The 14,337-nt window shown below is 36.4% G+C and overlaps 1 protein-coding gene across 4 annotated transcripts in view; it reads left to right on the top strand.

Moving 5' to 3' along the window:
• AAAS (aladin WD repeat nucleoporin) overlaps positions 1-14,337 on the top strand; it is a 1,251,774-nt gene that overhangs the window by 207,675 nt on the left and 1,029,762 nt on the right. For all 4 annotated transcript variants that reach the window (XM_044083905.1, XM_044083907.1, XM_044083908.1 and 1 more), the window contains exon 3: positions 6,419-6,546. In XM_044083905.1, coding sequence (XP_043939840.1) covers positions 6,419-6,546 — 128 coding nt within the window. The remainder of the gene's footprint in view (positions 1-6,418; positions 6,547-14,337) is intronic.

Genomic DNA, 14,337 nt, shown 5'->3' with positions numbered 1-14,337 from the left:
CTTGTTTTTATTTGTAAAGGTGGAATATCTTATGTTGGTCAGTTTATAGAAGTTATGCAACGTAATAGATGTGGACTTTCCTTTGACGGAATACAGGTGGGTAAAGATATAACTTTTTTAGACATGCATCTGATTTTGGAGGACAGCAATATCTTACGTACGTCTGTGCATAGAAAATTTGCTGATAGTAATCAGTATTTGATGGGGACTAGCTGTCATCCAGTTCATACTTTGGTCTCCTTGCCTATGGGGAATGTATGAGACTTTTAAAGAAATTAGTGTGACTAGTGAGATGTTTAGATTGAGGGGCTATAGTGAAGCTAGTATTCAAACAGCTATAGATAAGGTTATTAATAAACAACATATAGTTGGTACTTATAAGTATGGAAGTAAGGGGCATAAATTAGATGTTAGAAATCAAGAGAAAAGACTAGTTTATTTTGTCTCTACGTATAGTGTTTTCAGTGATGTTTTAATAGATATTGTTAAACACTACTGGAATTTTTTGTTTAGATCAGTGGACCTAAAAATTTTATTGTCTAGGTGTTTAGGCATCTCATCTCGTAGAGGTAGGAATTTAAAAGATATTTTGGTACATAATAAATTTAAATATCCCACTGAGACATTACAATGTAGGACCATGCAGAAACTAGGAACTTCATTCTGTGGTCATTGCAATGTATGTCATTATATTGTTCCAACTTTTAAGTATATAAATAGCCATGTATTTGAGGTTAAAAATACATATAGCTGTAAAACTGAAGGTATTATTTATGCGTTGAAATGTCCGTGTAACCTTGTATATATAGGAGAAAGTAAAAGGAAGTTTAAAACTAGACTGCAGCAGCATGTCAGGAATATTATAAATAATAAAGAAGATAGCCCTGTTGCTAAACATTTTATGCTGGTTCACAATTCTAATCCAAATGGGTTACAAGCCACTATCTTAGAACATATTATGAAGTGTGTTTTTTCTGATGATTTGTATAAAAAGAAGTTGTTATGTAAAGAAAGTATTTTTATTTTGAAATATGACACTTTATTTCCTCAGGGTCTGAATGTGGAATGTAACTGGAGGCTTCTTATCTGATGAGAAAATAGTATTAAGTATTTTTTAGTGTTTATTGATTAATTGGTTTAGGCTGTTTGTTTAATTGTTAGATGTATTAGGGTATATAAACTGTGTAAGTTATGTGATGTTTTATACTCCTTGAAGGCGGTTGCCGAAGTGCTAGAGGTGCAATAAACTGGTGTTTTAAGTGGATCCTTCGTCTGTGGTCTTCATTCTGTATCACTACTCTGTGTAGTTCTGAGTCTGTTAGGTAGCTGGGATAATTTCTAGCTAAGAACATAGTCTTAAGAAAGGAGGCTTCTTGCTGGAATTCTGCATCATTGCTTATGATGCGAGACAGACTGATGAACTGTCCACGCATCACATTCTTTTTGGAGAAAAATGGGTGCTCAAAAAAGTTGTTCCTGTAAGTGTTCTTTCTGTGTATGCTAGATTCCAATATTCTGTTGGAGTTTTTGATTCTGACGGTGGTATCAAGAAAGTTAATGCAAGTTCCTCTTCCTTTGATGGTGATGTTGAGGAACGTTAATCTTTGGGTAACATCCTCTATAAAAAAAGAGAGGTCATCATCTGTGCCATCCCACACAAACACTATGTCTTCTATATAACGCTTGTAGAGGCGCACTGACCGAAAACCATGCAGGTGGGTCAACATTTCCAACTCCCAGGTACTCAGGACAAGATTGGCGTATGCTGGGGCAATCTTGGAACCCATAGCAACTTCCCGTATCTGTTGGTAAATCTTTTGGTTGTTGACACAAGTTCACATATAGTGTCAATCCTAGAGATGATAAATCTGGCATACTTGGAGAGGTACAGTCTAAGTGCTTCAAGATCCTCTTTGTGTGGGATTTTTGTATAAAGGGCCACTGTGTCAAGGGTGACTAGATGGCAGTTAGACAGATCAAAGTCAGCTCTATGCAGCTGGTCTAAAAAGTCCCAAGAGTCTTTAAGGTAGAAACTAGTGGCTTTCACTAGGGGGTTGAGTATGGTGTCCAGATATTCCGAGATTTTCTCTGTTTTGGTGCGCGTATTAGATTTCACTTGCCTGAACGGGGGGTCCTGTTCATTTTTGTGCATCTTAGGGATGCCGAAAAGTTTACCCAGACAAAGATTCGGGACTTGCATGTAAATGTATTCTTCAAGTGAGATGTTTTGGTTACGCTCTAGTCTTTTAAGCATTTTGTCAATGTATGAAAACTGCTTGTTAACTGTACTCAGGTTGGAGGGGACAAAGAATGAATCATTACTTAAATATTTTTCCATTTTAACAACATACTTTTCTTGGGACATGAGTACTATGCCCGTACCCCTGTCAGCCTTCATTATCCTGAGTGTTTTATCATGACTGAGCTCACCAAGTGCTAGTTGTTAAGATTTCGGAAGTTTGAACCATTTGTTGTTACTTGGTTGGTTCAATAATCTCCTAATATCATGCTCACAGACTTTCAAGAAAGTGTGTACTGAATGATGCAGAGTAGGATTGAACAAACTTTTCATTCTAACTATTGAAATCTTGTTTGAGATGTCTTCAGAATCAGACGAATCCTCATCATGCAGAGTGTTGTTACTGTGCCAAAGTTTAAGGTTATGTTTTCTAGAATACAATCTAAGTTCAAGTAGAGAATCTGACAGGTTAGCTCTTTGTCCTGGGATAAAGGTGAATCCCGTGCTCAAAAGTTGTAAATGAGCTTGCAAGAAAGTTCTCTTGGATAGGTTAAAGACTGGACAAGAGAGGATATCCTGTCTAACTGCTGATGCTTCATTTGTCATCTGCAGTGGCTCCTGGTGTTCATCTGTCTCCCTTGTGGTAAGAGTTGGCGTCCTCTTGCTCTCACCCTCCCTCGTCCTGTTGCCACCATAACTCTGGGTGTATTGGTAAGGTCCCATTGGCCTAACTCTAAAAAGAATCCTCGTTAATATATAAAGTAGGTGCCAGCTGGGTTTGAACATTGGGAGAAGTGTGTGGAGGAGTAATAGTTGTAGTATTAAATTCATTGGGTGAGTCCATAACAGCTGTGGAAGGCTGTAGAGTTAGTGGGTGCGTGCTATTACCCATAGTGTTTTTAGTATTGGTGTTAATGGAGGTAGTGGCTGGAGAAGGTGTCAACCAAGTACCCTGGTTAGAATGTCTTTGTTTCTGAAGTGGTGGCTTATTTTTGAAGGCGCGTCCTTGTTGTTATTGCCAAGAGGGTAGGCTACTCCATTTTGATATTGTAGGAGATCCCGTTGTAATTTATTCCTCTTGCGGTGTATTAAAGCCGTAGTGTGGTGTGTGATTTTATTATTTAATCCATCAAAAAGATGACAGAACTGGTGCCAGTCACTGTGGGCCAGTATTTTATTGTTAAGTTCTATTACTTCTTCCCTAAGAATCCTTATTTTCTCATCATTATGTTTAGTAAGGATTCTCAGGATGTTAAGTCCAGCTTCGTTATAGATTAATCAGTCCCTTACGAAAGGGAGAATCTTTGATGGTCCTGTTGGGAAATTTAAAGAACCCATGACTCTGCGGAACAATGCTCTGTTGTATGCACATGTGGAGGTAATAGTTATCATACTCCATGCTTTTAAATTAGTAAAGAGTGCGCTCTAGAGTGTAAATCATGTTCTTACATTCATTGGTTTGGCAAAGTAAATTTATCTGTGCTAGGTCTGTTGCAGAGTTAGTGGTAATATAACGCCGTAGGTTATTGAAATTCTGAAAGGGGTTAACAGTTTGTATTGGGCCCACTAATTGAAGAATGGAGTGAGAAGCAAGTTGCTGGTGATGACTGCTGTCATTAACATCCAGTGCAACTCTCTGGTCATTTATAGGCAGTGGTGGCTGTGAATGCTGCGAGAACACTCTCTGACTGTGTTCCATAATAAAATCCTGATCTCCTATCTGGTTCCGCAGGAAAACGAAGAAATAGAGGATGGTTGCACTCAAATAAAAAAGATGAAAAAAAACGTTGCTAACCTCGAAAATGGCACTGAAAAAATTAGTAGGGTCTAAACTTGCGTGTACTCTAACAAGAATGCAAATAGTACTGCTTGAGCCAAGAAAATAAAATAAACTCTGCTAGCCTAATGCACAACAGTCCTGAAGAGGCTAGTGTAGGTAAATTACGCTGGAACCAATGCTTGTACTTCATAAATGCCAACAATAAGGGCTGCAGGAGCCAGTATCAGTAATCGTGTCTTACCCCGTGTACAGGAATGGAAATCAATCTATAAACGTTAAAACTGCTAAATTCGTAGAAAATACACTAAAAACTGTTAAACTCTAAGCATTTACATGGAATAAAATAAACACAAATAGGCCAGATAAATTAGCACTTTCATCTTTTTAATGATTTACAAGACTTCTTCGGAAAAAATATGACAATGAATATATATATGTATGTATATGCGTGTATATATGGATCTAGGACGTTTGCTCGACGATGTGTGTGTGTGTGTGTATGTGTGTGTATATATATATATATATATATATATATATATATATATATATATATACACATTAATACATATATATGTGTATATATGTATATGTATGTTTATATGTGTGTATGTATATAAGTAAATCTAAAAATACTGAGAATGGTCACTAAAAATACCACACCGTAATCAAAGGAGTAACAGAAATACTAAAATGGACAACTGGAAGATTCGGAAAGCAGATGGAACCCTTAGATATATAATAAGTGACAAGCTGTCCCTAACGTTTAAGAGAAATTGTAATTTAAAACAACTCCTCTGTGATAATGTGAATGAAGCTGATACTAATAAGTCTGAAAAGAAAGACACATATATCTTTGTAGAAGTACATGTTCCTCCTGTAACTATATTAATAGACAAATTGCATTTATACACCCAATTTCGAAGAAGAGTTGTAAGTGCAACACTTATGCTGACTGCAAGACTAAGCACGTTGTGTGTACTGCTACTTGTGACTCCTGGGATGGATATTATGTTGGTAAAACTGACAGACAACTAAAAGAGCATGTATCGAAACACACGAGTGATATTCGCGTACAGGATCTAAAGAATCCACTAGCAAAACATTTAGGTTTAAGCAATGGTCAAAGTTTTTCTTTCATGGTACTGCAAGTTGTAAAAGAAGGCATGAGAGGAGGTAACATTTTGGATGAAACAGAGAGACAAGAAATGCACTGGATACTTGAACTTCAAGCCGACAAATCACCAGACTTGAATGAAAATGTGCTTTTAAAACCTGCCCTAAAAGGGCATAAACTTTGCAGGTGATTTTTATCGATGGACAGCTCATTAATGAAGATACGTCATAGTACGTGGAAGGGACTAAATATTTTTAAATATTTTGATTGGACAAAAGAACGAAGGTTGTAATTACCTATTAGATGATGGCTTTCGGATTGGACAATAGATTTTTTAATTTCCTGATAAAGATTTGGAAAGTTTGTGTTTATTCAATCTGAAGAAGGGTCACTGAGACCCAAAAGCGCTTATCTTTTTATCAGTGGTTTCAACTTTTTACTTTGGTGATTTTATGTAGTCATTTTATGTGGAAATAAAATAATTTTGTACCTGAATGCGTGTGTGTGTGTGTGTGTGTGTGTGTGTGTGTGTGTGTGTGTGTGTGTGTGTGTGTGTGTATATATATATATATATATATATATATATATACATATATATATATATATACATATATATATATATATATATATATATATATATATATATAAAATACACACACACGCATATATAATGCATCTTTGTGTGTGTATACATATATATATATATATATATATATATATATATGAGAGTGAGAGAGAGAGGTGTGTGTGTGTGTGTGTGTGTGTGTGTGTGTGTGTGTGTGTGTGTGTGTGTGTGTGTGTGTGTGTGTGTATTTGTATGCATACCCATGTGGATCAAACTATCAATTCCAAAGTACTGTACCTCAAAAAGAATAAAAAAAATAAAAATGCAGCTAATTTTTTGCATGGGGCAAGAACCACTGCACCCCCATAACATACATACGCAACCTGCAAATTATATTTGTCAACTCCAAAGTCTCACAACAGCAAGGAAAAAGGGCAAATTCCCAAACCCTGCAGTTCTGCGACCATCCACATAGTAATGTCAGCAGAAGTGGGCAAATGATTAATCGATTAGTTCTGCTGGCATTAAAGACGTTTAGTATTACGAATGTTTGACTATATGGAATCCTTCTCATGTGCTTGTATGGGTAAGTGAACATACACAAATACTACAGGTATATATGTATACATTATTTTGACAGCATGTATGTTTTGTGTTTTGTGTCCATTTGAATGTGTGTATGTAATAGCAGTTTTCATTTTTTTTTTTTTCCATTGACAGGATCTGAGCCTCCCTTCAGTATTTATTGCACAGGAAACGCTAAAAATGCACAGCCGTCTGGAACACAGTGCTAAAACTGCATTCATTCACCATGAGGAGACTGTGTGGAAGAGAAGTATAAATGCCTGGTAAGCACTGTTGGTAAAAAGGAGTATATGCTTAATAAAAAGTATTAGTCCATTGACCACAAGTGAAAGATCGGTTGTTTCTGCTTGCTACATACTCCTTCATTAGGAATAGCTGTGATAAATGGGGGATATGGTAAGAAGTGCATGGGATCATGAAGATTTCTTTTCTTTTGGTGTCTGAGTGAAATGGTGTTTACATGCATGTGTATGTCTGTGTGTGTGTGTGTGTGTGTGTGTGTGTGTGTGTGTGTGTGTATGTATGTGTATATATATATATATATATATATATATATATATATATATGTTTGTGTGTGTATGTATGGCTATATATACAGTATATGTATTCTATCATTTTAAATTTCTCCAAATCTTTTGTGTTTCTAATACCATGATGGGAATGGACCCCATTCCCAATTCAAAGTACGATAAAAGTTCATGAAATTAGTTTTGTTTCACTCTTTGATGTCAGGCAAAAGTGCTCTTCACAACACCCGCAATGTGCCCAGTAATGACTCCTTCGGCAATTCGTATGGTGTTACATGAATTGTTAACGTATCTAAATACGATTGTAAATTCTTAAAAGGCCAGTTGCTCCTACTACTGTTGGAACTGTCTGGGTATCTTTCTTCCACATGGCTCTCGTTTCTGCCTGCAGATCAAGGTATTTTGTGACTTTGTGTCTCTCTGTACGCAAGACATTGTAGTCAATCGGTGTGGTGATTTCAATGATTAATGCTACTTTTGTCTTCTTTTCTTGGACTACTATATCCGTTTTTCTAGCCTCTGTCTTTTGAACTGTTGGTATTGGGTGATCCCATGTTATATAAACTTCATAATTTTCTATGATTCTTTGTGGCTCATGTTTCCGGTGTTTTTCAGCCACTTCGATAACATAATGTTTGCACAATCTCCAATGTAACAGTCTCACCATATTATTATGTCTTTCAGTATACAGTCCCTCTGCCATTAGTGCGTCCAACCAGCAACAAGGTGTGTGATTGTTTCCAATTCGATTTTACAAAACCTACATTTGTCTGTTTCTCCCTCATGTTGAATGGACTTTGTAAACCAGCATGTATGTAGCCCACTGTCTTGGGCTGCTAATATTAACCTTTCATTTCTTGATGTGAATTTGCCTATCCTTAACCATTCGTACGTTCATTCTTGATCAACATGAGGCTCTTCCAGAAGTTTTCTATACTTGCAACTATATTTATGTTTTTTCCACATTTCTTGCCTTCTCATCTGGTCCTTCACCTTATATTCTTTCTTTTGTTTTTTTTAGCACATTCGTTTGCTGCTTCATTTTCTGGTTTGATTTCCATTCCTGCTTGACGTCGATATGCTTCTACTAAATTAAGCAGAGACGTCATCTTAGATTTATTCTCCTCATGTTTCAAAACTTTCATTACATTTGGATGTTGTGAGGTCATTAGATATGTGTGGAGTCCCATGATTGCAGATCTATACATGCAGTCAGTTTCAAGGAGGCCCATCCTTTCTTCGGAATGGGGGAATATACAATCTTGGTGTACGCTGATTTTTATAAATCATTTGGTGAGCATGAAACATACTTCTTGTTTTAATATCCAAACTATCCAACACTTTTTGGGGCCAGTCAGTCACTCCAAAACTATAAGTTAGAACAGGAAGAGCAAACTGATTTATGGCTTGGATCTTGTCAATAGATGTTAATGCTGTTTTCAGGATTAATTTAAGTCTTCTAAAGTACTCCTTACTAAGCTTTATTCACATTTGTTCGTGTTTTATTGCTGATCTCTCATCAATTCCCAAGTATTTATACACTCCCTCTTGCTTAAGTTTTTATATCACATTCTTGTCCCAAACTGATGTTTTCCTGGTGCTGCAGGTTTCCTTTTTTAAAGGTTGTTTTGCACATTTATCAAGACCAAATGACGTTCCAATATCATCTGAAAAAAGTTTTGACAACCTACAGCTGTGCTTTCAGTTCCTCATCTGATGATATATACAGTTTTAAATCATTGACAAAGAGAAGATGAGAAGTTATTAGACTTTGTTGTTTTCTAGGAGCCAAATTGTAGCCATGGCCTAAGCTGTTTAGTAAACAGCTTAATGGATTAATGGCAAGGCAGAATAGCAACGGTGAGTCACCCTGGAATATCCCTTTTTGAATTTTTATCCCTGGAATAATAATCTGGCCTTTATCATGGCTTAATTGTAAAGTGGTCTGCCACTGTTTCATGGTTAGTGTAATGTAGTCAATCAGTGTAGGGTGTATCCATGAATGTGGGATACTATCAAATGCTTTTTTGTAGTCAATCCATGTCATACTTAGATTCTTCCCCTTCTTACATTTCTCCACTATAACTTTAACAACAAATGATCCTTTGTTCCATATGACTTTCTTTTATTGCCCTTTTGTTTTACTGCCATAATTGAGTTTTCTTCTAAATGACTATAAGCTCTGTCTGCGTGAATTCCCATGTATAATCTATACGTCGTTGGAAGACAAGTTATTCGTCTATAATTTTTAGGGTAGCTTGCAGGTTCACTGTTAAGTAAGAGCATTGTTTTTCCTGTTGTTAACCAGTGCGGTGTGTGTTCAGGGTGCGTATATAAATAGTTCTTACTCATGGCTAAATCCTCGTGCAAAGAAGTTAATCCTTTAAGCCAAAAGTTACGTACTGCATCTGGGCCTGGGGTTTTCCTGTTAGAGGCTTTTCTCAACTTTATTTCAATCTCTCTGGCTGTTATTTCATCCCATTTCATATCCTGTACCTTTAAACTTATTCTTTCTTTTACTTCTCTCCATTTAGCATCTTTGTTATGTTCCACAGGATCTTCGTAGATACTTCTCCAAAATGTATCTACTTCCTCTTTTTTTGGCGGTCTTTCAATTCCTTTTACCTTATTTCCCAATTCTCTATAAAACTTTTTCAGGTTAGCAAAAAATTGCTTATTTTGTGCTTTTCCCTTATTTATCTTCGTATCTTCTAAGTCTTTCTGTCTGCTTTGAAATTTTTAGTTTATCTCCAATAGTGCATAATAGATCCTGGTCTGTTCTAATACTGCGCATTATTTTTATCACATCTATCTTTCTTAGTATTTTTGTTGATCTATTCCCTCTTCTATAATCGTCTAACAATGACACTTCTTGTCTTAGCTGCTTTATAGTTTTCTCTATTTGATATTTCCATGATGGTATTCTCTTTTCCCTCGCTAATCTGTGTTCATGTGGTAGAACTTTATCAGTTATTAATTTAGCAGCACAGTAATATATTCTTTTTACTTCTGTTATATTGCATGGATCTCTATGGACAGTCCTAATTACTGTGTTTAGGGTTTTATTAACCTTCTGCAGTCCATTTCTCTCATTGATCTTGATATGTCTGTCTTTGTCTATTAAGTCAAGCAACTCTTCTCTTAACTTATTTTCTCTCATACTGAGGGCACATCCCTTGTTTTCTGTTTCCTGTGGGTATTCTATAGAAAGTTCTATAGCATCTTCCTGTGTCACATTCTCTTCAGTTTCATCCTGTCATCTGTTGTTGTGTCATGTGGGATCTCACTGGCCTATCACTCCTCAACATTGACTGCATTAGAGTTTCCTGTTCCTTTCTTTGCTGTCTAGCTTCAGATAAACGTTTATACTGGTTTCCTGTTGAAGGCTGCAAAATATCCTGATATAGCATCTGACCAGTTGCTTCCAGTTCCAATGGTTTCTTCTTAATTTGGATAGCCATTGCTCTATCCTGTGTGGTGATTTCTGTATTCGATTTACTACACTGAATCCTTCTCTTTGCAGCTGTTCCATAACTTCAGTTTCTATTTCTTTGACTTCTCCATTGCTAATCTCTTTTTCTACTTTTCCTCTTAGTCTTCTTATTTTTTGTATTGTGATGTTTTCCATATCCGGATTCCTTTCCCTATATTTTTCTTCAAATGTCTTTGGTGCTGCTCTTTTTGTATTGGTTAGTTTTGCTTTCTCCTTTGCATACAAATTACACCATAGTAAATCTCTTTTCCTTTCCCATGTCCATATTTCTTCACATGTCCTGATGATATGTATATGTGTGTGTGTGTGTGTGTATATGTGTCTATATATATATATATATATATATATATATATATATATATATATATATATATATATATATACATACATATACACACACAGACACACACGCGCGCGCACACACACACACACACACACACACACACACACACACACACACACACACACATATTTTTTTCTGAATTGTAAAGTAAACTCCAGTATGCATTTTAGAAAAGACTAGATTTGGCATTAGTTGTATGTTTGCTTATTTCATTGGTTGTATTTGGCTCACCTTTGTATCCACGCGGTTTTCACATTAATTGCATATGCATACTTCGGTCTCTGTGCTTGGTTTGATACTGTATGCATGCAGCTCTTTCAGGCAATGTTTGAGCAGCAGGTACCTTATCCTTATGACGCTGGTTCTTTTCAATTTTGCTGCTCTGACTTTAGTAATGAAGTGTAAGAAGTGAAAAAGACAACTCTTAGTTCATGATTGGCAGTACTCTTTTTGGTAATTGACAACTAAAAAAAAAATGCGTATTTAAGATGGTTATAGTCATGTGGATGAATAGAGATATATAGGCAAACACACACATACATATGTGCATATGTATTTGTATGCATTTCTTAAACATATATATATGTCCACGTGTGTGTGTGGGGTCTACTTCATAGGATCGAAATCTCAGAACATCGAACCTCTGATCATTGTAGACCAGAGGATCGAAGTTTTGAAATATCGAACCTATGAAAATAAAAAATGTAAAATGTGGAAACTTTACATTTTTGCACGGGAGCAAGCCCCCCCTGCACCCCCCACACCCCCTGCCACTTAAATATACCAACTCTGAGATTGCACTACACTGTACGTTGATCTCCATTCACAAGGTTTGATATTTCAAAACTTTGATCCCCGGTCTTCGATGATCAAAGGTTTGGTGTTCTGAGATTTTGATCCTATGAAGGGGATCCGCACGCGTGCTTGTGTGTGTGTGTGTGTGTGTGTGTGTGTGTGTGTGTGTGTGTGTGTGTGTGTGTGTGTGTGTGTGTACATATATATATATATATATATATATATATGTGTGTGTGTGTGTGTGTATATATATATATATATATATATATATATATATATATATATATATATATATATATATTTATATATTTATATATATATATATATATTTATTAATATATATATATATATATATATATATATATATATATATATATATCCAAACACGACAAAACTAGAACCAAACAGGAGTGTACTGCTGAAAAATAGAGTATGAATGCAACAACAAGCAGCACTGAGACCACGGCCAGGGCAGGTTTGTTCCACTACCACTTCTCAACACAAAAGTTGTTTGTTTGTTGCAACACCTACAGGTGCTTACTTTTGTACTCACATGCAAAAGCTCAGCAAGACTTGGTTGAGCAGCCAAAATGTTCAAATGTATTGTCCCAAGCACAGCATATAATCAGCTCTACTTGAATATCAGCAAGTGTAGTTCACCGTTAACATAGACGACAACTGCATTCATTAAAACGATCAAGTATTTATTCACATCAACAATAACTTAAAAATAAAACAAAAATAAAAACAAACAGGACAAAGGATAAGCGCTGGTCTCCTCAATAACCTTTCATCAGATCCATGTGTACTGTGCAGTTAGTGCCTGTTTAAAAATTGCTCTCTACCAATAGAGTGCTAGGTGCCTGTTTAAAAATTGCTCTCTACCAATAGAGTGCTAGATAACGGGTGATGTCACATCACATCTTCTCAACACGCCTCTGAGCTGGTTTCATGGGAAATGTTGTTCAGTCGGTCTTATGAGCTTGTAGTTTTCCAATCCAATACATTTCTTCCTGCTCCAGTCTGTTGTTGTTATCACCTCCCCTTTCCGAGGTTAGAACAATTCTAAGCACTCTGAACTTGAAATTATGTCCTTCATTGTCCCTGACATGTTTGGCAAGAGGATTCTTATATTCTTTGAGTCTGATGTCACTTATATGTTTGGATAGTCTCTCCTTAAATTGTCTTACTGCATCCCATTACCAAAAAGAAATACACCTGCAGTTTCTATGCTGATTGTAACACAAAAAATATAGTATATTTGGCCACATGTTCATTATGTGACCATTTCTATGTTGGAAAGACAGTAAGACAATTTAAGGAGAGACTATCCAAACATATAAGTGACATCAGACTCAAAGATTATAAGAATCCTCTTGCCAAACATGTCAGGGACAATGAAGGACATAATTTCAAGTTCAGAGTGCTTAGAATTGTTCTAACCTCGAAAGGGAGGTGATAACAACAACAGACTGGAGCAGGAAGAAATGTATTGGATTGGAAAACTACAAGCTCATAGAAGACCGGGACTGAACACTACTTTTCCCATGAAACCAGCGCTCAAGAGGCGTGGTTTGAGAAGATGTGTGTGATGTGACATCACCCGTTATCTAGCACTCTATTGGTAGAGAGCAATTTTTAAACAGGCACTAACTGCACAGTACACATGGATCTGATGAAGGGTTACTGAGGAGACCCAAAAGCGCTTATCCTTTGTCCTGTTTGTTTTTTTTATTTTTATTTTTAAGTTATTGTTCAATGTGAATAAATACTTGATGGTTTTAATGAATGCAGTTGTCGTCTATGGTAACAAAGGTGAACTACACTTGCTGATATTCAAGTAGAGCTGATTATATACGCTGTGCTTGGGAAGACAATACATTTGAAACATTTTGGCTGCTCAACCAAGTGTCTTGCTGAGCTTTTTTGCATGTGGAGTACAATCGAAAGCAAGCACCTGTAGGTGTTGCAACAAACAAACAAACTTTTGTGTTGAGAAGTGGTAGTGGAACAAACCTGCCCTGGCCGTGGTCTCAGTGCTGCTTGTTGTTGCATATATATATATATATATATATATATATATATATATATATATATATATATATGTATGTATGTGTGTGTGTGTGTACACATGAGTATTTAAGTAGATACGTGTATGTATATATAAAGCACACACGAGTCTATATCATATAGTCAACTTCTGTAATGTTCAAATACAAAGTAATACAACACTAGTAATCATATTGCAGCCTGTGGGGAAAAAATAAGCAAAACCCTTTCAACAAATCTTTTTTGCAGGGGCCAAGCCCCCTTCACCTTTCCCCACTCCTTGCTACTTACATAGTATTTCCAAGATCACACAAAAGCAGGGAAAGGACAAATTCTCATTCCGTGCTATACCATTAGCTTCCATTAATTAAAAAGGCTTTTTTAATAAAAGCATTTTTTTGGTCACCAGTGTTCAGTGTTTCAGCAAACTGAACATTCAACCATTTGCATGACACCTGTATATACTTGTGCTGTGTATATAAGCAAATGAGATGGAAAATTATGCTAGACAGGATGTCGGATTATCAGTGGAAATTTACACACACATAGTACTACAGGCAGATTGAAGGACTGTCAGTTTTCCTACATAGGTTCATACATGTTTACTGGGCTAACGATCACAAGGGCCTATTTAAGCCTAGCCGTACATCTCGGATATCTAACAAGTTTTGATACCCTTGATAAGTGTAAGCAGAGGCTTGGGAGATGAAACATTTACAAGCTAGGGCCTGGGAGATGAACCATTTACAGGTTGTCTGTGTGCATTAGAGACCCAGGTGCCAAACCAGGGATGAGTTTCCCATTCCCCATCCAGTTGTCCAGGTTGCACTTGAGGAGCCTGTTCCAG

Source organism: Protopterus annectens, chromosome 9.part0 (genome assembly GCF_019279795.1).
Source record: "Protopterus annectens isolate FY-2018-M chromosome 9.part0, PAN1.0, whole genome shotgun sequence".
Taxonomy (NCBI): domain Eukaryota; kingdom Metazoa; phylum Chordata; order Ceratodontiformes; family Protopteridae; genus Protopterus; species Protopterus annectens.
Note: the sequence above shows the minus strand (reverse complement) of the source record. Positions and strands in the feature narration are given on the sequence as shown.